At 46.9% G+C, this 20284-nt stretch overlaps 1 protein-coding gene across 8 annotated transcripts in view; it reads left to right on the top strand.

The window, feature by feature from the left end:
• Window positions 1-20284, top strand: part of LOC105467829 (glyoxylate reductase 1 homolog) — a 47725-nt gene that overhangs the window by 3101 nt on the left and 24340 nt on the right. For 6 of the 8 annotated variants that reach the window (XR_011616280.1, XR_011616279.1, XM_011717557.3 and 3 more), the window contains exons 4-7: window positions 9148-9286; window positions 9822-10064; window positions 18438-18524; window positions 19399-19455. Coding sequence is in view for 6 of the 8 variants with exons in the window: in XM_011717557.3 (XP_011715859.3) it covers window positions 9148-9286; window positions 9822-10064; window positions 18438-18524; window positions 19399-19455 (526 nt within the window). In the remaining 2 variants the exon portion in view is untranslated. The remainder of the gene's footprint in view (window positions 1-9147; window positions 9287-9821; window positions 10065-18437; window positions 18525-19398; window positions 19456-20284) is intronic. The other 2 variants (XM_071084082.1, XM_071084081.1) reach the window with 1 other exon arrangement.

The following is a 20284-nucleotide window of genomic DNA, read 5'->3' as shown; positions in this document are numbered from 1 at the left end:
CTTTGACCATATAGCATGTTGCAGTGAGAGGAAGAACGTGTATTAACTTGAGTTACTAGTGATTTGTTTAGCTTTCTCATCACTATGTCAAGTTGCTTACCTGGGTCTAGCTAGATGGTTTGACCTTTTTTTTTGAGATGGAGTTTCACTTTGTCACCCAGGCTGGAGTGGAATGGCGTGATCTCAGCTCACTGCAACCTCCACCTCTCGGGTTCAAGCAATTCTCGTGCCTAAGCCTCCCGAGTAGCTGGGACTACAGGCGCACACCACCACGCCTGGCTAATTTTTTTGTATTTTTAGTAGAGACAGTGTTTCACCACATTGGCCAGGCTGGTCTCAAACTCCTGCCTGACCTCAAGTCATCTGCCCCCCCGACCCCCGGCCTCCCAAAGTTCTGGGATTATAGGCGAGAGCCACCATGCCCAGACCATTTGATTTCTTTAAGTAGTTGTATTTCTGTTATTCTTACAGGAAAATACAGTATTAGACTTAAAGAAAAGTCTCTGGCTTCTCTGGTAAATTTAATTCTGATGGTTAAAGTATTTCTTCTTAGAAAGCAACATATTATAAACAGTATTCTTCACTCATCCAGGAGTTTATATGTCAGAGTGCTCTTCCTGGTTTCATATTTACAGATGTAGCCAGCCCCAGTTCTCTATCACAAGCCAGCTTAGCAGCCTGTGGTGGCAGTATTTCAAGGAGATCGCTGGCCTGAAGCTGTGGAGCCAGAGCTTCTGGAAGAGGGAATGTTCTTATAATTCCATGGATTTAAAAAAGAAGATTTGGCCGGGCATGGTGCCTCAGGCCTGTAATCCCAGTACTTTGGGAGGCTAAGGTGGGTGGATCACTGGAGATCATGAGTTCGAGACCATCCTGGCCAACATAGCAAAACCCCTTTTCTACAGAGAAGACAAAAATTAGCTAGGAGTGGTGGTGTGTGCCTGTAATCCCAGCTACTTGGGAGGCTGAGGCTCGAGAATCACTTGAACCCAGGAAGCAGAGATGGATCGGGACACTGCACTCCAGCATGGGTGACAGAGCGAGACTCCGTCTCAAAAAAAAAAAAAAAAAAAAGATTATGTGCAGAATGAATGATGGCAGATAATTATTTATTCTAGGCTGGGCACAGTGGCTCATGCCTGTAATCCCAGCACTTTGGGAGGCCAAGACAGGAGGATTGCTAGAGCCCAGGAGCTGGAGACCAGCCTGGGCAACATAGCAAGACCTTGTCTCTGCTTAAAAAAAAAAAAAAAATGTTTTTTTTTCTTTTTTAATAGCCAGGCATGGTGGCACACTAGTGTAGTCCCATGTATGCAGAAGGCTAAGGCAGGAGGATTGCTTGAGCCCAGGAGGTCAAAACTGCAGTGAGCCATGATCACAACATTGCACTCCAGTCTGGGTGACAGAGCTAGACCCTGTCTCAAAAAGCAAAAGAATTCTAGAAGAGGGAGAGATGAGTGGAGAGCCATGAGATCCAAGAAGACTGACTGAAGAGATGGGATTTGAATCCAGCTCTGGAAGATACGTAGAATCGGATGGACGAGGACTGTAGGGGCATTTCAGGCAGTGGAGATGCTGTGAACAATTGGCATTCAGCTGGGTGTTATGGAAAGGGAGAGGCTCCCTGCCTGAGGTAAGTTGTGCTTAGGAATAACAGAGGCAGTATGGTTGGCTCAAACTTCATTAGCTAAACAAATAATTACACAAGTCTGAAACAAAAATGGGAACTCAGTCTCATTACAGGGAGCCTAGCCTGAAAGCTATTGTTTCCTTATTTTTTTGTTTGTTTGTTGTTTTTGGTTTTTGTTTTTTTTGAGACAGGCTGGAGTGCAGTAGCACAGACATGGCTCACTGCATCCTTGACTTCCCAGGCTAAGGCAGTCCTCCCGCCTCAGCAGTCCGAGTAGCTGGGACCACCGGTGTGCACCACTATGCCCTGCTACATTTTTTACTTTTTTTTTTTTTTTTTTGGAGAGACAGGTTCTCACCGTCTTTCCCAGGCTGGTCTCAAACTCCTGGGCTCAAGTGATCCTCCCGCTGTGGCCTCCCAAAGTACTGGGATTACGGGCGTGAGCTACAGTGCCGAGCCCCAATGTGTGTGTGTGTCTGTGTGTGTATATATATATATATATATATATATTTTTTTTTTTTTTTTTTTTTTTTTTTTTGAGGCGGAGTCTCGCTCTGCCGCCCAGGTTGGAGTGCAGTGGCCGGATCTCAGCTCACTGCAAGCTCCGCCTCCCGGGTTCACGCCATTCTCCGGCCTCAGCCTCCCGAGTAGCTGGGACTACAGGCGCCCGCCACCTCGCCCGGCTAGTTTTTTGTATTTTTAGTAGAGACGGGGTTTCACCGTGTTAGCCAGGATGGTCTCGATCTCCTGACCTTGTGATCCGCCCGTCTCGGCCTCCCAAAGTGCTGGGATTACAGGCTTGAGACACCGCGCCCGGCCATATATATATATATTTTTTAATGCTAAAAGGCTAGATTAATGAGCTGTGATCCTTGTTTATAACAAGTGCTAGAAATAGGACACAGAAAATTGGAGTTGAGTTAATTTCAGAGCTTAACCAGGCAAACAGGTGAAGCCAGTGGTGATGTGCTTGCTGAAGACAAAAATAGCCTTATAGTGGTGGTGGTGATGATATAATTTCTAACTGACTAAGGTTCTTTGAATGGTTGTAAACAAGTGGGATACAAAGCAACTGCTAAATGCAATATTTTTAACCTTTTAAACTCCTTGGATAGAGTTAGACATTTTAAAAAACTATAAAAATGAAGTCACTGTGGTACTAGTGTTATCTTTTTTGGGTAGACAGTGAACTTAGAGAAAGGAAATGAAGGGGAAAGATGTACAGTACTTCTCTAAAGGAGGAACACTTCCTTAGTGATCAGTGCTGGGGTGGGTTAATGTGTTTTTCTATTAAGGTAAGATCTCCAGATTGGCTGCTGACAGCAGATTACTTTGGGGGAAAGAGCTCTGGATTGGTTACCGGCCTAATGTGCATTCAGGTACCAGTTCCACCTTGCTCCCTGATCTGGGCAAGCTATTTCACCTTTCTGAGCCTCTGTGTCCTCCACATAAGGGGATGATACCCCCTACCTCATGGTTAGGAAGGAAAAGTAGTATCACTTGTGTAGAATGTGGCTTGCCATACAGCAGGTATTAGCAGACATTGGGCCAGGATGCCTTTAAGTATGGAAAACAGAGAGATGGAGACTCTCACTATGAGACACAGAGAGAGAGAGAGAGAGAGCGTGTGTGTATGTTTGAAAAGAAAGGAATATGAGAGTTGGAAGTTCCTAAAGGATGTCAGCCAGGTATTCTCTTTTTACCAAAAAGGCTTTGAGTACAAAATCATGCATGATTCCACCTTGATGTGAAACTGTACTGTGCCTCATCAGGAATACTATGTGTACTTCAGATCATGCTTCCAAAGGGATCTGTTAGAACTGGCCAAGATCCCGAAAAGGGAACTGAGTCAGACAAAAGACCAGGACCCTTAAATGTGGAGAAGCAAAGACTGAAGGAAGCACAGGATCAGGATGTAGGAAACAGCCAATGGCCTGGAGGATTTTGGCGATGGGCACTGCAAGTAGATTGTGGTGTGACTGCGTTAGGACCAGTGTGAGGAGCACTGGATGAAATGGGCGTTTAAGAGGTGGTGTAGACAGGTATTGCAAGGGGATTTTTTAGGGATGAGAACTTGTGAAGACAAAGTCATAAGTGGCTCCTGTAGAAGCTGGACTGCGCCTCACCCCAGAGGTGAACCCCAGAGGCAGAGCTTGCAGTAAGCCAAGATCACGCCACTGCACTGCAGCCTGGGCAACAGAGTGAGACTCCATCTGAAAAAAAGAAGAGGCCGGGCGCAGCGGCTCACGCCTGTAATCCCAGCACTTTGGGAGGCTGAGGTGGGCAGATCAGGAGGTCAGGAGATTGAGACCATCCTGGCTAATGCTGTGAAACCCCGTCTCTACTAAAAATACAAAAAAAAATTAGCCGGGTGTGGTGGTGGGCGCCTGTAGTCCCAGCTACTTGGGACGCTGAGGCAGGAGAATGGCGTGAACCCAGGAGGCAGAGCTTGCAGTGAGCCGAAAGCGCGCCACTACACTCCAGCCTGGGCAACAGAGCAAGACTCCATCTCAAAAAAAAGAAAGAAGGAAAAGTTTCATCAGTGGCTATAAATGATAGTGGAATGGAGGGAGTGTTCATTTAAATTACAAGTGCTCAGAAGCCACCAGAAACCAACCATTTCAACAGATTGTGGACAAACCATGGAGAGGCTGCAAGTACCTACCCGCGAGTTTCCATGGCAGTCTTCACCTCCAGTCCTCACAGCAGCCCTTTCAGGAAGTGCACAGGGTCATCTTTCTGGTTTTATTTTTTCACAGATGAGGAAACTGAAAGACCAGTGGTACTTTTTCCATCAAGCCACATCTAAAGTGGACAGGTCTCACTGGATGTGAGGTGTCTGAGTCAGTACTGAAAGTAGCTGTTTTGGAAGAATTTGTGGTTAATAATTAACATAGCAGCTTGGAAGCATCCCTTTTTCCTTTCACCTGTACCTGATTTGTGTGTGTTTTTTTCTGGTGCTTTTACTTCTGAAGAACTTAACCTGGAACACCTCAGTAATCTTCAGCCCCTTTTGTCTTGGGAGTCTGTTGTCCCATCTGAAGAGGCTCCAAAAAAGTCACCTGGTTGGTCCTACATTGGGAACTTGTGTGGTCCTCAGCTTCTGACCAGAAGCTCCTAGGATTTTTTTTAAAAAATCATGCATAGAAATTGTTTACTAAGTATTCACCAAATGCAAATGGAGAACCCACACCTTCTGGCCCCATCTTTGTTGTCACTTGTATTTTAATTCTTATTTTTATTTTTATTTTTTTGAGACAGAGTCTCGCTCTGTCGCCAGGCTGGAATGCAGTGGCACGATCTCTGCTCACTGCAACCTCCGCCTCCTGGGTTCAAGCGATTCTTCTGCCTCAGCATCCCGAGTAGCTGGGATTACAGGCGCACGCCACCACACCTAGTTAATTTTTGTATTTTTAGTAGAGACAGGGTTTCACCGTGTTGGCCAGGATGGTCTTGATCTCTTGACCTCGGCCTCCCAAAGTGCTGGAATTACAGGTGTGAGCTACCATGCCCGGCTTGTTCTCACCTTTAGAAAACTCTATGCTTGTGTGTATGTGTGTGTGTGTGTGTGTGTTCTTTTTCTCTGTCTCCCTCCGTCCCCCGTCTTCTCCCCACCCTTTCTCCTTTTCTCTTTCTTTTAGCTTCAAGGCTTCAGCCCATGTCACCTGTCTGTGCAAAGGCTGAAACAAATGTAAGGCGGTTCAAGATTAGTCATAAGCTGACATCTTTAATATACGGTATCTACATGTATGGTTTTCTTTTTTTTTTTTTTTTTTAATCAAGTATTGCTTTGTCACCCATGCTGGAATGCAGTGGCAAGATCTCCACTCGCTACAACCTACACCTCCTGGGTTCAAGCAATTCCTGCTTCAGCCTCCTGAGTAGCTGGGATTACAGACGTGCTACCACACCTAGCTAACTTTTGTGTTTTCTAGTAGAGATGGGATTTCGCCATGTTGGCTAGGCTGGTCTTGAACTCCTGGCCTCAAGTGATCCTCCTGCCTTGGTCTCCCAAAGTGTTGGGATTACAGGTGTGGGCCGCCGCACCTGGCCCTACATGTATGATTTTAATTTAAGAGGAAAGCAAATCGGAAATGTGGAAGTTTTTGAAAATACCAGATTTTAATTCATTTTGATTGGAATAATCTGAGAGTGGCTTAGTGGCAGTTCTGTATTCATAGATGAAGAGACTTTTTATGGGAAGTGTGTCAGGTCACCAGAGTAAATTGGCTGTGTTACAGGTGCAGTTACACCAGCAGCCAGGCAGGAGCAACCCACCAGAGCAAACCTACAAACCAGGAAGTCATGGAGGAAACCCTCTGGGCAGTCGGAATAGCCTGTGTTCTATGGCAGAGGCCTTTTGTATTGATTCGGTTTTTTCAAGATAATATGTGTTCACCATTCAAAAAAAAAAAAAAAACCTGTCAACACTGAAACAGTTGCATTCATCCCCATCCCACAGACACCCAGCTAGACCAGTTTCTGATGTTGTGTCCCTCCAGAGATATCAGTGCATGGTCAGTCCGTTTTCCTTATCTTTGCACGAATGGTGGCACATAACATGCGTTGCTTTTTATCTTGATCATCTCCATGTAACCAGATATGTTATGAGACATTCCCTTTCCTTCTCTGTAATGACCTTGGCTGTTTTCAGGCAATTACTACCACAATCTACCTGCCTCTGCCTCCCAAAGTGCTGGGATTACAGGTGGTAGCCACTGTGCCCAGCCAAGCTGGTTTTTTATGGCTGTTTTCTGATGTAACAGGATGCTTCTCCAGCAATAAGTTGATTCCTTAAATAGATTAACATTTCTTGGATTTACCATCCTATTCATACTGTCAGTTCATTTAGCCATTTTAATGTTTTGAAGATGGTTGTAAAGAGGAAAATTTCAGTATCTCAAACGCTTTAAAGTGAGTGGAATTTTGACTGTACAGTTCCTTCTAGCAGAAATCAGTAAACCTTGTAAGATGCTTCAACAAAAAATGGGGTTGATTTCTTGGCACTTCACAGACATCCTCACCTTTCCATCCTCTCAGAATCAGGTTCTTGTGAGGCTGGGGAGTGGAAGTCGGGGATGGAGGTAGCAGGATGGCATGAATGGGATTAGCGAGTCTTGGAGTCTGTTGTCCCATCTCAAGGGGCTCCATAAAAATCACTTTGTTGGTCCTATATTGGGAACTTGTATGGTTCTCAGCTTCTGAACAGAAGCTCCTAGGAGGAAGAGGCTAGTCACAACTCCTTAAGCTTTATCCCTGATACTGGTTGTGTCATCTCAGACCCACGGGTTAGTATGGTAGCTTCGCTGGCTTTTGGGGCTGCGTCTGACTTTGTGTCTGATTGCTCTGGCCTGTCATTAGCATCCCCATAAGGAGAGGGAAGGGAGTGAGTTCAGGGATATACTTGCCAGAAAATCTGAGGTCAAAATCTCCTTCCACTTATCCTCCTGGCAGATTGGACTCATTGGCACTCTCATGTTGAATTTCAAACTTTAAGATGAGTTGGTCACTAGAAAGTAATTTGCTGGCTCACGCCTGTAATCCCAGCACTTTGGGAGGCCAAGGCGGGCGGATCACTGGAGGCCAGAAGTTCAAGACCAGCCTGGCCAACACAGGGAAACCCCGTCTCTGCTAGAAATATAAAGATTAGCTGGGTGTGGTGGTACATACCTGTAGTCTCAGCAACTCGGAAAATTGAGGCAGGAGAGTTGCTTGAACCTGGGAGGCAGAGATTACAGTGAGCTAAGATCGTGCCACTGCACTCCATCCTGGGTGACAAAGCAAGACTCTGTCTCCCCTCCAAAAAAAAAAAAGGCCAGGCGCGGTGGCTCACTCCTGGAATCCCAGCACTTTGGGAAGCTGAGGCGGGCAGATCACCTGAGGTCAGGAGTTCGCGACCAGCCTGACCAACATGGAGAAGCCCTGTCTCTACTAAAAATATAAAATTAGCCAGCCGTGGTGGTGCGTGCCTTGTAATCCCAGCACTTGGGAGGCTGAGGCAGGAGAATCGCTTGAACTCGGGAGGCAAGGTTGCAGTGAGCCGAGATTGCACCATTGTACTCTAGCCTGGGCAACAAGAGTGAAACTCCGTCTCAAAAAAAAAAAAAAAAAAAGGAAGGAATTTGCCTAACTCCTCTAGTTGGAGCTGTGCCAGGGAGACCAGCTTCTGTATCTCCATTCATCGTCTCAGTTAGCCATGTTGGCATGCCTGATAGTGGTTCACTGCCTGTCATGTGCAGGCCGATGATCCCAGGGCTGTGTTTTTGCACAGACCCCATCATCACAACTACCAGCACCACACTCAAAGTCCAGGTAGCTGGTGGAGGGTTAGTAACATTATTTTTATGTGCAAAGGTTAACACTGACGCTGTTAGTGAATATTCTCTAGCTTTCTATAAAGAAAACAACCTGAAGCTCATGAGATAGGTCGGTTTCTGTATCCTTAACCTGACCCACTTTTTCTGAAGGTTATGCTGTGAAAGCTGTGAGTATCACAGGCTAAAACATGTAAATTAACTGATACTTTGTCAAGCCTATAAAATTATTTTGTGCTTGGATTCTATAAGCTGCATGTCATTGAGGGAAACGTAGAAAGCCAACTGCAGCAGATTTGTTCAGGTTAGTGTGACAGGCCAGGTACCCCAGAATTGACAGCTCACTACTTTCCTGTCAAATCCTGTTAATTCCAACCACCAACATTGATGGTTGAAATTAAAAATTAAGTATCAAAGATGTGTGTTCTTCTACTTTTAATCTCAAGAATCTTGTTCTGTTTCTTTTTTTTGAGACATCATAAAACAGCATGCCATCTCGTTTTTAAATGCCTCCTTTTGTAACTGCTGCCCTTATTCCAAACCATGTGTTCCGTGTTTTGTGTGGTTTAGTAGCCATGGTTACCATCATTTATGAACAAATATAGGCTCAGTGGCTGTGAATATCCATAAGAGCCACAAATTTTAGAAGATGTTGCATTTCTTCAGCTCTGTAACATCCCTGATTCTCTGTCGATCAACAGATCATAAATCTGGTTCCGATTGTTGACAAGCAGCAAGCATTTTCCTGCATAGTAATGCTGCTGTCGTCTATCACATTTCCAGGTACCCTGATTCCCAGGGATCCGTGTTTGGCCATTTGTGCTGCCTGGTGAGAATGGGAAACGGTCTCCAGATTTCTTTCTGCCCTGAGCAAGTGGCAGGGTATATGTGGTTGGGCATTGGAAGCTGATAGACAACTGTGGAAATAAGTAATGTGCAACACAGTGCTTTCTCTGGAGGAATTTAATTTGTGGTTGCTGCAGTGGTGGTGGTGGTGGTTCTGCTTGACTTGTTTCAAGAAAATATACTTTAGGCATGAGACTCTGAGATGGTTGATAGCATGTTTTGAAAAAAATGGTGAGGCCTGTTGGCAAAGTCCAGTTAAACCAAATGGATATTTAAACCGTGCCATAGTGAGGTTGTTGATACTTTATGGCATATGCAATATGGATCATACCCTTTTCTGTTTTTGTTTTCTGCTAGTGCCTGGATCAAAGTGGAACAGCTAAAGCCATATCATGCTCATAAAGAGGAAATGATAAAAATTAACAAGGGTAAACGATTCCAGCAAGCGGTAGATGCCGTGGAAGAGTTCCTCAGGAGAGCCAAAGGGAAAGACCAGGTGAGAGACAACAATGTTCACTTTCTACCAACGCCAGACTGGTGATTTTTGCGTAGCAACTAACAGATTAAATGTCACCCAAGCCCAAACCTTTGTTCTTCTGAAATGCCACTGGAGAAAGCTACTTCAGTTCTAAGGTGTCAGCATTTTGCTTATCAGCTTGAAACTCCATGCGGCTAACCTTTCTGGAGTAGGTTGTTGCTTTTAGGAAAATTGCTTGGACCCAGGAGAAATATCTAGCATTTGAGTCTAGCACAGGCCATTTCTTCCTTTCATAGCACACAGATTAGGAGCGTAGCCTTTGAAATATATATACTGCCTGCATTTAAGTCCCATCTCCTAGTTTTGGGACCTAGGGAAAATGACTTTCAATCTGCTTCTCCCAATGTCTGGGGATGACAGCAGAATCTATTCTAGGGTCACTGTGAGGAGACCACACAGAGTGCCTGTAGCAGCACGTGGCACCTGTAAATGGTGGTGGCGATGGCGACAGCAGCTGTGGTGGTAGTTATCATTATTATTATTAAACTTTCAGACGTCATCCCACAATTCTGCTGATGACAAGAATCGACGTAATTCCAGTGAGGAGAGAAGTAGGCCAAACTCAGGTGATGAGAAGCGCAAACTTAGCCTGTCTGAAGGGAAGGTGAAGAAGAACATGGGAGAAGGAAAGAAGAGGGTGTCTTCAGGCTCTTCAGAGAGAGGCTCCAAATCCCCTCTGAAAAGAGCCCAAGAGCAAAGTCCCCGGAAGCGGGGTCGGCCCCCAAAGGATGAGAAGGTTTGTTTCCTCTCTGCAGCTTCCGGGATTAGTGATGTCCTTTTAGTAGAAGGTCGAGTTAAGCTCTACAGTGTGCCTCCGCTCACGGAGTGGGAGCAGAATTCTGTGCTCAAGAATCCTGCAGGGCAGGTGCGGTGGCTCATGCCTTATCCCAGCAACTCAGGAGGCTGAGGCAGGAAGATGGCTTGAGACTTGGAGCTCAAGGCTGCATTGAGCCGATTGCACCACTGCACTCTAGCTTGGGTGATAGATTAAGACCCTGACTCTTATTTTAAAAAATAAAAAAGAATCCCATATTCCAGTGAGAGACACGGCCTGGATGCAGGTGTGAAATAGGAGCATGAGGTAGGAGAGCAGTCCACTTGAGCCGGTGCACAAGGGCTGGTCCTGGGAAGGGCTTAGCAAGAAAGAAGGGAAGGCATTCCAGAGGTGGAGGGCGCAGCCCGTGTGAGGCTCAGTGCTGGCGGAGATACTCTCGAACAGGGAGAGGATAGTAAGGAGAGCAGAGAAAAAGGAAGCTTGTCCCTAGATCTTGGAGGGCCTGAAGAGCTACTGAAGCAGCATGGTACTAAAGCGTCTTGGAATCAGTGGGGGCCTGTGAAGGTGATTGAGCCGGTGGCAGTGTGTGCTTCCCGTGTGTGCTCCAGTAGTCACAGAGTCCAGAGGGGAAAGTCTCAGAGCCAATTAGAAGGCTAAGGCTAGGTGTGCATTCATAAGGGGGTAATTGCAAATGTTGCAAGCAAATAGGTGAGAAGCACTTTAGAGGAAGAGTTCTTAAGATTCTGTAACTGGGTATATAGAGGATGAATGAGAAAAAGGAAAAGAGGATTTCCAGCTTCATTCCTGGGAAACTGATGATCACTTTCTTAGAGGAGTTGGGATATAGAGGTGGCTTGTGGAGAAAAGAGTACCAGTTTGGAATGGCAAGAATTTGAGGCAAGGCCTAGACAGCCTGGGAGCTTGGTGTGACCTCAGGACTAGAAATGTAGATTCGGGAGGTGAATTTGTAAAAGGGTATTTGAGTCCAGGCAGTGGGATGGGGTTTGTCTCAGGAAGAGAGGGAGAAGAGGGAAGGGCGGAAGCCTGCATTGCAACAAGAATGCCGTGCTCGGGGCAGGAAGGAGTGGGAGGAGCTAGCAAGATGAGATAAAGCAGCCAGGGTGCATCTCTTGCCTTCTTGCTGACGAGATTTGGGGCCAGTGTTAGAAGGCCACAGAGAAGAATTTCAAAGTGAAGGGGCCTGTGTCAGGAATGCGGCAGGATTGCCAACAGCAGGAAAAAGAAGCCAGATGGCTGGCAGAAACAGTTGGGTGATAAGGCCATGATGAAACACTAGACTTTGGATCAAGGCTCAAAAATTCAGACACCAGTGAGCCCAGGCAGGTAATGGAAGCAACTGTAGCTGACTGGACCTAAGAAGCAGTGGCACGGGTGCCAGGCACCCCAGCTGACCTGCCTTGGTGCTCAGAGCAGCAGGGCTGGCCATGGTCAGGGAGTCTGGAGAGGTCATGCTCCTTCCACAGGGTTCCAGCCAGCTTCTGCCAGGTTGTCTGTTTTTTCTCAAGAGAAACTGGAAAGGCCAGGTGTGGTATCTCACACCTGCAATCATAGCACTTTGGGAGGCTGAGGCAGGAAGATCACATGAGCCCAGGAGTTCGAGACCAGGCTGAGCAACATAGTAAGACCCTTTCCCTACAACAAATAAATAAATAAATAGATAAAATTGGCCAGGTGTGGTGGCTTATGCCTGTAATCCCAGCATTTTGGGAGGCTGAGGTGAGCGGATTGCTTGAGTTTAGGAGTTCAAGACGAGCTCTACAAAAACTAAAAAGTTGGCCAGGCATGGCAGCTCACACCTGTAATCCTAGCACTTTGGGAGGCCAAGGCAGGAGGATCCCCTAAGCCCAGGAGTTCTAGACCAGCCTGGGCAACATAGGGAGACGCCATCTCTATTTTAAAATATTTTTTTGCTAGGCGTGGTGGCTCATGCCTGTAATCCCAACACTTCGGGAGGCCGAGGTGGGCAAATCACCTCAGGTCGGGATTTCGAGACCAGCCTGACCAACATGGAGAAACCCCGTCTCTACTAAAAATACAAAAATTAGCCGGGCATGGTGGCACATGCCTGTAATCCCAGCTACTCGGGAAGCTTAGGCAGGAGAATCGCTTGACCCTGGGAGGCAGAGGTTGCAGGGAGCCGAGATCGCGCCATTGCACTCTAGCCTGGGCGACAGAGCGAGACTCCGTCTCAGGAAAAAAAAAAAATTAATATAAATGAATTAAAAATTAGCTGGAGTTGGTGGTGTGTGCCTGTAGTGCCCCCTATTCAGAAAGCTGAGGTGGGAAGATCACTTGAACCCAGGAGGTGGAGGTTACAGTGAGCCAAGATTATGCCACTGCAGTTTAGTCTTGGTGACACAGCGAGACCCTGTCTCAAAAAAACAACAAAAAAAGAAAGAAACAAAAAGTACTAACTGGGCATTAGTGGTACACACCTGTAGTCCCAGATACTTGGGAAGCTGGGGTGGGAGGATCACTTGAGCCCAGGAGGTCAAGGCTGTAGTAACCTACACTTGCACCACTGCGCTCCAGCCTGAGCAACAGTGTGAGACCCTATCTCAAAAAAAAGAAAAGCTGGAAATACAGGTTTTTATGTGAAATATCCCAATTTTAAATGTGCTTAGCTAAAAAATATGTCTTGGGTCCACAGAAACATATCTGTGGGCTGCCAGTGTGAGGCCTCTGGTGAGAGACAGCCCTTCTCACTGTTAGATGACCTAAGGCTAAGTGAGTGGTGAGAGCAAGAGCGGTGGTGCTGTCCCTGGATACCGTGACCCCAAGGTTTGGAAAAACTGCCAGCTGCAGTGCAGAGAGAACTTTATAGGGAGCATGATCTAAATTGATCCACAAAAAATGTAATGTGACTTTTGAATTTATTTCCTGGAATCCAAAAGGAATCTGGGCTGTCAGATTTTACACTATTTCCCAAATTGATATTGTCTGGAATGTGAAGCCTCGCATCTCACCAGCGCCTGTGCCACCCTGGACAGAAACACCTTCTCATTGGATAAAGGGAAGTACAAAGGAGAGGTTATGACAAGGGCCCGGAGTTTGAATCACATGTATAGGAACTTAGCAAACCATCTTTGCCTCAATTTCCTCATCTGATCGTTAGGAATTATAACAGTATGTGCCTCATAGGTTCACCGTGTGAGTTAAATGACTGACGTGGACACAGCACTTAGAACAGTACCCGTGTACAAGGCATTTCATCAGTTCTTTAGGTTTGTTTCACCGACAATAGCCAGTTGTGCAGTGAGAACCCCAGAGGCCACTGCCCAGGCTTCCAGGGACTCGTCTCACAAGCTCCCAGTAAACAGCAGACTGCCCTTGAGTCTGAATTATTAATTTGGGGAGTAGTGTAGCATACCTTGGAGATACTGCAGGTTCGATTCCAGATCATTGCAGGTCACACAAACATCTTGGTTTCCTAGTGCATGTAAAAGTTAGATTTATACTGAAGTCTATTAAGTGGCACAATAGCAATATGTCTTTTAAAAATGTACATACCTTGGCTGGGCGCAGTGGCTCACGCCTATAATCCCAGCACTTTGGGAGGCCAAGGCGGGCGGATCACTAGGTCAGGAGATTGAGACCATCCTGGCTAACATGGTAAAACCCTGTCTCTACTAAAAATACAAAAAATTAGCCAGGTGTGGTGGCGGTCGCCTGTAGTCCCAGCTACCTGGGAGGCTGAGGCAGGAGAATGGCGTTGAACCCAGGAGGCGGAGCTTGCAGTGAGCCGAGATCGCGCCACTGCACTCCAGCTTGGGTGACAGAGCGAGACTCCATCCCAAAAAAAAAAAAAAAAAAAAAGCCAGGCGCAGTGGCTCACACCTATAATCCCAGCACTTTGGGAGGCCAAGGTGGGTGGATCACCTGAGGTCAGGAGTTCAAGACCAGCCTGGCCAACATGTAGAAACCCCATCTCTACTAAAAATAAAAAAAATTAGCCGGGTATGATGGTGCATGCCTGTAATCCCAGCTATAATCCCAGCTACTTGGGAGGATGAGGTAGGAGAATTAATTGCTTGAACTGGGAGGTGGAGGTTGCGGTGAGCCAAGATCGCGCCACCGCACTCCAGCCTGGGCAACAAGAGCGAAACTCCATCTCAAAAAAAAAAAGTATATACCTTAAGTTAAAAATACTTCATTGCTTAAAAAAATGCTGACAGAGACACAAAGTGAGCACCTGCTGCTGGGAGAATGGCCCCACAGACTTGGTTGATACTGGGCTGCCACAAACCTTCAGTTCGTTTAAAAAAAAAAAAAAGTGCAATACCTATGAAGCACAATAAAACAAAGCATAATAAAACCAGGTGTGTCTGTGGTCCAGGAGCTCTAGCTGCTGTTGACCCTTCGAGGTGTCCTTCCTACCTGTTCTTTGTGCTTGGCCTGGCCCATAGTGAAAGGACATATGAGCAGGAGGGGACAGAGCTGGCAAGTGGTACAAGACGGAGAGCCGTTTCAGTTCAGCACCTTCAGACGGGTAGGGAATCGGTGCCTGGGCTTTGGAATTTTGGTGCGTTTTAAATGTGATATATCCTGTAGTCTCAGAGGAAGGTGTTTGTGTGTGTGTTGCTGTAGTAATTGTCATCTGGCTGTCGAGCTCCTCTCAGAAACACTGAGCAGCCAAATAGGCTGATAACTGGGCAAAGCCCAGCTGAGTGCCATTCCGGGACATAATCTCCTGCCCCGTGAGGATTAATGGAAAAGGCTGACCTTGATGGCGGAGGCAGGGAGGGAAAGGCTGGGTTTGTGTCTGGACCTGCGTGTAAGTGCTGTACCCCAGCAGCGCCTACCCACCCTCTTTCTGGGGATGAACTCTGGGTACAGCCCACCTGGATCAAAGTAGCACTGTCAGGTCTGTGACTCTCCCAGAATCCCACACTCAAACGAGGAGCAGAAGTTTAGGAGTTGGGGCCCTTCCTTAGTGCCAAACTGAGAGCTACAAGCTGCCTCCTCCTAGTTCCCATTGGGTCATTGTGTCCTGAGGCAATTCCTAGGGCTGCACCTCCCCAGACAGCTGTGCTGCCCCAGCCACAATTGGCCATTTAAATTTAAATTAAATACACGTTAAAATGCAGCTTCTCCATCTCCATCATCCTATCGTGTGAGATGCTCCACAGTGACACTTGACTGGCGCGTGCTCTATCACACAGTGCAGATATAGGACACGCCCTGTATCATTGCAGAATATTCTTTTGAGCAGCTCTGGGCTGGGCCTTTCTCTTCCCCCAAAAACCTCTGAATTCAACAAATGTTTACTGAGCAATTCTACCATAGGCCAGATGCCTGGAGAGAAAGCAGTATAAAAGTCAGACAAGGCTCCTTCAGTAACAATTGAACCTGGACTGTATGCCAGCATGGGTTGTAGAGTAGGCGAAACTGGCAGAGTTCTTGCTTTCCTAGGATGTGCTTCTAATATGACAGACCCTGGAGCCAAATTCTGTCAGTCTGCTAGGCACAGTGGCTCACTCGCATAATCTAGTACTTTGGAAGGCCGAGGTAGGAGGATCACTTGAGGCCAGAAGTTATAACGAGACCAGTCTGGCCAACATAGCAAGACCCTATAAAAACAAAAAATTAAAAATTACAAAAAACGAATAATTGCAAATAAATAATAAATCTACAAAAAAGAAAAAGAAAAAGTTAGCCGGGCATGGTGGCGCACACCTGTAGTCCCAGCTACCCAGGAGGCTGAGGTGGGAAGATCACTTCTTCCCACCCCAGGTGGTTGAGGCTGCGGTGAGCCCTAATTGCGTCCCTGCACTCCAGCCTAGGTGACAGAGCTAGACTATGCCTCCAAATAAATAAATTGTATCTACCACACCAGTGACTTGACTCGGTGACCTTAAGCAAGGTTACTTAAGCTCTGTGTGCCTTAGTTTTGTATTCTGTAGAAGAAGATAATAATAGGGCTGGGCGCAATGGCTCACGCCTATAATCCCAGCACTTTGGGAGGCCAACGGGGCGGATCACAAGGTCAGGAGACCATCCTGGCTAACATGGTGAAACCCCGTCTCTACTAAACACACAAAAAATTAGCCGGGCGTGGTGGCATGTGCCTGTGGTCCCAGCTACTCAGGAGGCTGAGGCAGGAGAATCGCTTGAACGCAGGAGGCAGAGCTTGCAGTGAGCCAAGATCACGCCATTGCACCCCAGCCCGGGCTATAGAGCAAGACTCTATCTCAAAAAAAAAAAAAAAAAAAGATCATAGTAGTTCTGTTTCATGAAGGGGTGAGAATTACATGAGAACGAACATATAAAATAGCACTTATAGTGACATCTAGCATGTAGTAAGCCCTATGAAAGCATTTTTTCTCATTATGATCCACATCAGCATCATGTTCTGTGGGCAAAAATACAGAGAGGTCAGGTGAAGCCACTCTGATAAGGTGACATTTCAACAGAGTCCTAAAGCAAGCCTGAGCCAAGGAGATAACTGTCAGAATAACGTTCCCAGTAGCACAAGGGAGCCAGGGCAGGCACATGCTTGGTGTGTTTGGGGCCTGGGTGGAAGGCTAGCAGGATGCTAATGAGTTGGAGAGCAGTGACAGGAGGAAGAAATAGGACTTGAGGTTGGAGATTGGCGTGGGATGGGTGGGAGGTGGCAGAACTTGCAAGACCCTCCCTGTAGACCATGCTCATGAAGCCCGTGGCTTTACTATGTGAGACTGGAAGCCAGTTTTAGGCAGAGAAGTGTCATGGATCTGATTGGCCCTTTTGGTAGATGACTGGCTGCTGTGTAGAGACTAGACTGTGAGTGGAAGCCGGGAGATTTATTTTTGCAATTGTCCAGGTGGCCAGCAATGGCCTGAGCTTAGATACTGGTAGCCTGGATGGTGAGAAGAAGGGGTTGGGCAGATCCCCAACTATAAAGCCCCATTCATTGCCAGTGATTAGAGAAGAGGGGTCAAGGAGGGCTCTAAAGATGTCGGCCTAGTAGAATGGAGCAGGCATTTTCTAAGACTAAGAAAACCTCAGGAGTAGTCTAGGCAGGAGGTGTCAGGAGGGCCACTGTGGCTGGAAGGGAGCGACTGGGGAAAGGGAGTGCAAGGTAACATCAGAGCAGTCGAGAGGGACCAGACCAGTGTTAGAATTGGAAAGAGGGGGCCGGGCGCGGTGGCTCAAACCTGTAATCCCAGCACTTTGGGAGGCCGAGACGGGCAGATCACGAGGTCAGGAGATTGAGACCATACTGGCTAACATGGTGAAACCTTGTCTCTACTAAAAATACAAAAAATTAGCCGGGTACGGGGGCGGGCGCCTGTAGTCCCAGCTACACGGGAGGCTGAGGCAGGAGAATGGCGTGAACCCGGGAGGTGGAGCTTGCAGTGAGCCGAGATTGCGCCACTGCACTCCAGCCTGGGAGACAGAGCGAGACTCCCGTCTCAAAAAAAAAAAAAAAAAAAAGAATTGGAAAGAGGACCCTTTGCCCAGGAAGAACGTGAAGAGGAGCTGCTCGTTTCACCACGTCCTCTATGTCCTCTCCTGTGTCCGTCTCAGGAGAGTTCAGGCTCTTGGGTTCCGGCTACCCTGGAGTTTAATTCAGCCTTTGTCACAATAGCTGTAAAATGTGAGCAGACCTCATCAGCCCCATGTGGTTTTATTTGTTTTTTTGAAATATGGTGGATTCCTTCTGCTGAAGCCACTCCTGGTTCTTGTTTTTTTTGTTGTTTTTGTTTGTTTGTTTGTTTGTTTTTTGAGATGCAGTCTTGCTGTGTCTCCAGGCTGGAGTGCGGTGGCACGATCTTGGCTCACTGCATCCTCCACCTTCCGGGTTCAAGCAATTCTCCTGCCTCAGCCTCCCAAGTAGCTGGGATTACAGGTGCCCGCCACCATGTCTGGCTAATTTTTTGGGTTTTTTTGGTAGAGACAGGGTTTCACCATGTTGGCCAGGCTGGTCTCAATTTCTTGACCTCGTGATCTGCCCACCTCGGCCTCCCAAAGTGCTAGGATTACAGGCGTGAGCCAGCACGCCCAGCCGCCACTGCTATTTCTTAATGTTTGGTATTCACTATATGGCATTTACTCCGCAACTTTGCAGACAGTACTGCAGATCATACTTGGGCTTTCTAATTACCTCCATCTTTGTGAAATTTAGACATAAGCCCACATTATTTCCAGAATTGAGAAGAAAGACTCACTTTGTGTTAATGGGAAGAACTGGCTTGTTTCTCCTGAGGGACAGTCAGTCATCAAAACAGTGGTTGGGGGTTGGCTTGAACTTTCACTTAGACCGTGGAGCTTGCAAGGGATTTCATTGGGGTTTGAATGTGATTTTAAAATGCCCTGCCCCTCCCTCTGTAGGATCTCACCATCCCGGAGTCTAGTACCGTGAAGGGGATGATGGCCGGACCGATGGCCGTGTTTAAATGGCAGCCAACCGCAAGCGAGGTAAGGAGCTCTTCTGCAGGCAGGACAAGCTGCAGCTTAGGGCGAGGTTCCTGTGTGATCCTCTTTTTTTTTTTTTTTTTTTTTGTCCTTTTCTTGTGTGTGAGGCTTAATTTATTATTACAAAACAGTACAGAAGTCCATGAAATAAAAAATTAAAAATCTCCCTCTAGGGTGAGCCCTGTGAGGCTTGAGGTGGCAGATTTCAGTCCTCTGGGATGCCCACTCAGCATTCATTTAGATGATTATAGACTTATGTCTGGTTTTTGTTATTTTGGGCAGGGCTCTTTTTCACAAAAGAGGGATCATTCCATAAGTTTTCCCCCCTAATATTTTATCAATACCCTCCTATTATCCGTAAATACAATTTTAATGTTTAGTTCTGTTATCCTTGGTGCGGCTGCACCTATTGCTGGGCATGATTATGGAAAGCCCATGAAGGTCCACTGTTGTGGCTACTCTGTTTAATATGCTCAGTAAGATGAGATCCCCAAGGGCTTGGTACCAGACACAAGTAGGCCGAAACCCTGCAATTCCGGAATAGATGTGACTCAGTCTGCTGTGCCTAATAAGCACGGAATTTATAAAGCCCAAGTATGCTTGTTAATATTTCCCCACAGTCTCGTTGGAACAACGTGCGCACCAACCTGGCAGAATCGTTTATTCTTTTCCACTTTAAAGCCAGTTTTCCTCTAGCTGGAATGGGGCTTGTTTATAAAAAGGCTTAGGCCAAAATGGGAAAAGAATTTCCAGACAATTGTGAAAAAGAGACCAGAATCCAGAGGTGTTCCAGCCAGAGGGGAGTCCGGTTACCAGGGAGAAGGAAGTGACCTTTGGTGGCAGGTACTGGTTTTATTTCATTGTTTTCTGGTTTCAGCCTGTTAAAGATGCAGATCCTCATTTCCATCATTTCCTGCTAAGCCAAACAGAGAAGGTGAGTTGCCCTTTGAGGCTATTGGCCCTTGGTCAGGGGCTGGCCAAGGAGTGCTTCTCCACAGGGTCCTGGCCCAGCCACCTGAAAAGTTAGGCTCTGCTGGTATATTGCCCAGAACAACTAGCCGAGAAGCCCTAGTATGGGCCCACTAATGACCCAAGCATTATTAAGATTAAAAATAAACCCAGGCCGGGCATGGTGGCTCACACCTGTAATCCCAGCACTTTGGGAGGCCGAGGCAGGTGGATCACGAAGTTAGGAATTCAAGACCAGCCTGACCAACATGGTGAAACCCCGTCTCTACTAAAAATACAAAAATTAGCTGTACGTGGTGGTGCATACCTGTAATCCTAGCTACTCAGGAGGCTGAGGCAGGAGAATTGCTTGAACCCGGGAGGTAGAGGTTGCGGTAAGCCAAGATCGCATCACTGCAATCCAGCCTAGGTGACAGAGCAAGACTCCATCTCAAAATAAATAAACCCAAAGGCCGGTCATAGTGGCTCATGCCTGTAATCCCAGCACTTTGGGAGGCCAAGGCAGGTGGATCACCTGAGGTCAGGAGTTCAAGACTAGCCTGGCCAACATGGTGAAACCCCATCTCTACTGAAAATACAAAAATTAGCTGGGCGGGGTGGTGCGCACCTGTAATCCCAGCTACTTGGGAGACAGGCAGTAGAATCACTTGAACCCAGGAGGCAGAGGTTGCAGCGAGCCAAGATCGTGCCACTACACTCCATCCTGGACAACAGAGCGAGACTCCATCTCAGATAGATAGGTAGATAGATAGATAGATAGATATCCCAAAAAGAGCATTTAAAATTCAGCCAGC

This window comes from Macaca nemestrina, chromosome 18 (assembly GCF_043159975.1).
Source record: "Macaca nemestrina isolate mMacNem1 chromosome 18, mMacNem.hap1, whole genome shotgun sequence".
Lineage (NCBI taxonomy): Eukaryota > Metazoa > Chordata > Mammalia > Primates > Cercopithecidae > Macaca > Macaca nemestrina.
Note: the sequence above shows the minus strand (reverse complement) of the source record. Positions and strands in the feature narration are given on the sequence as shown.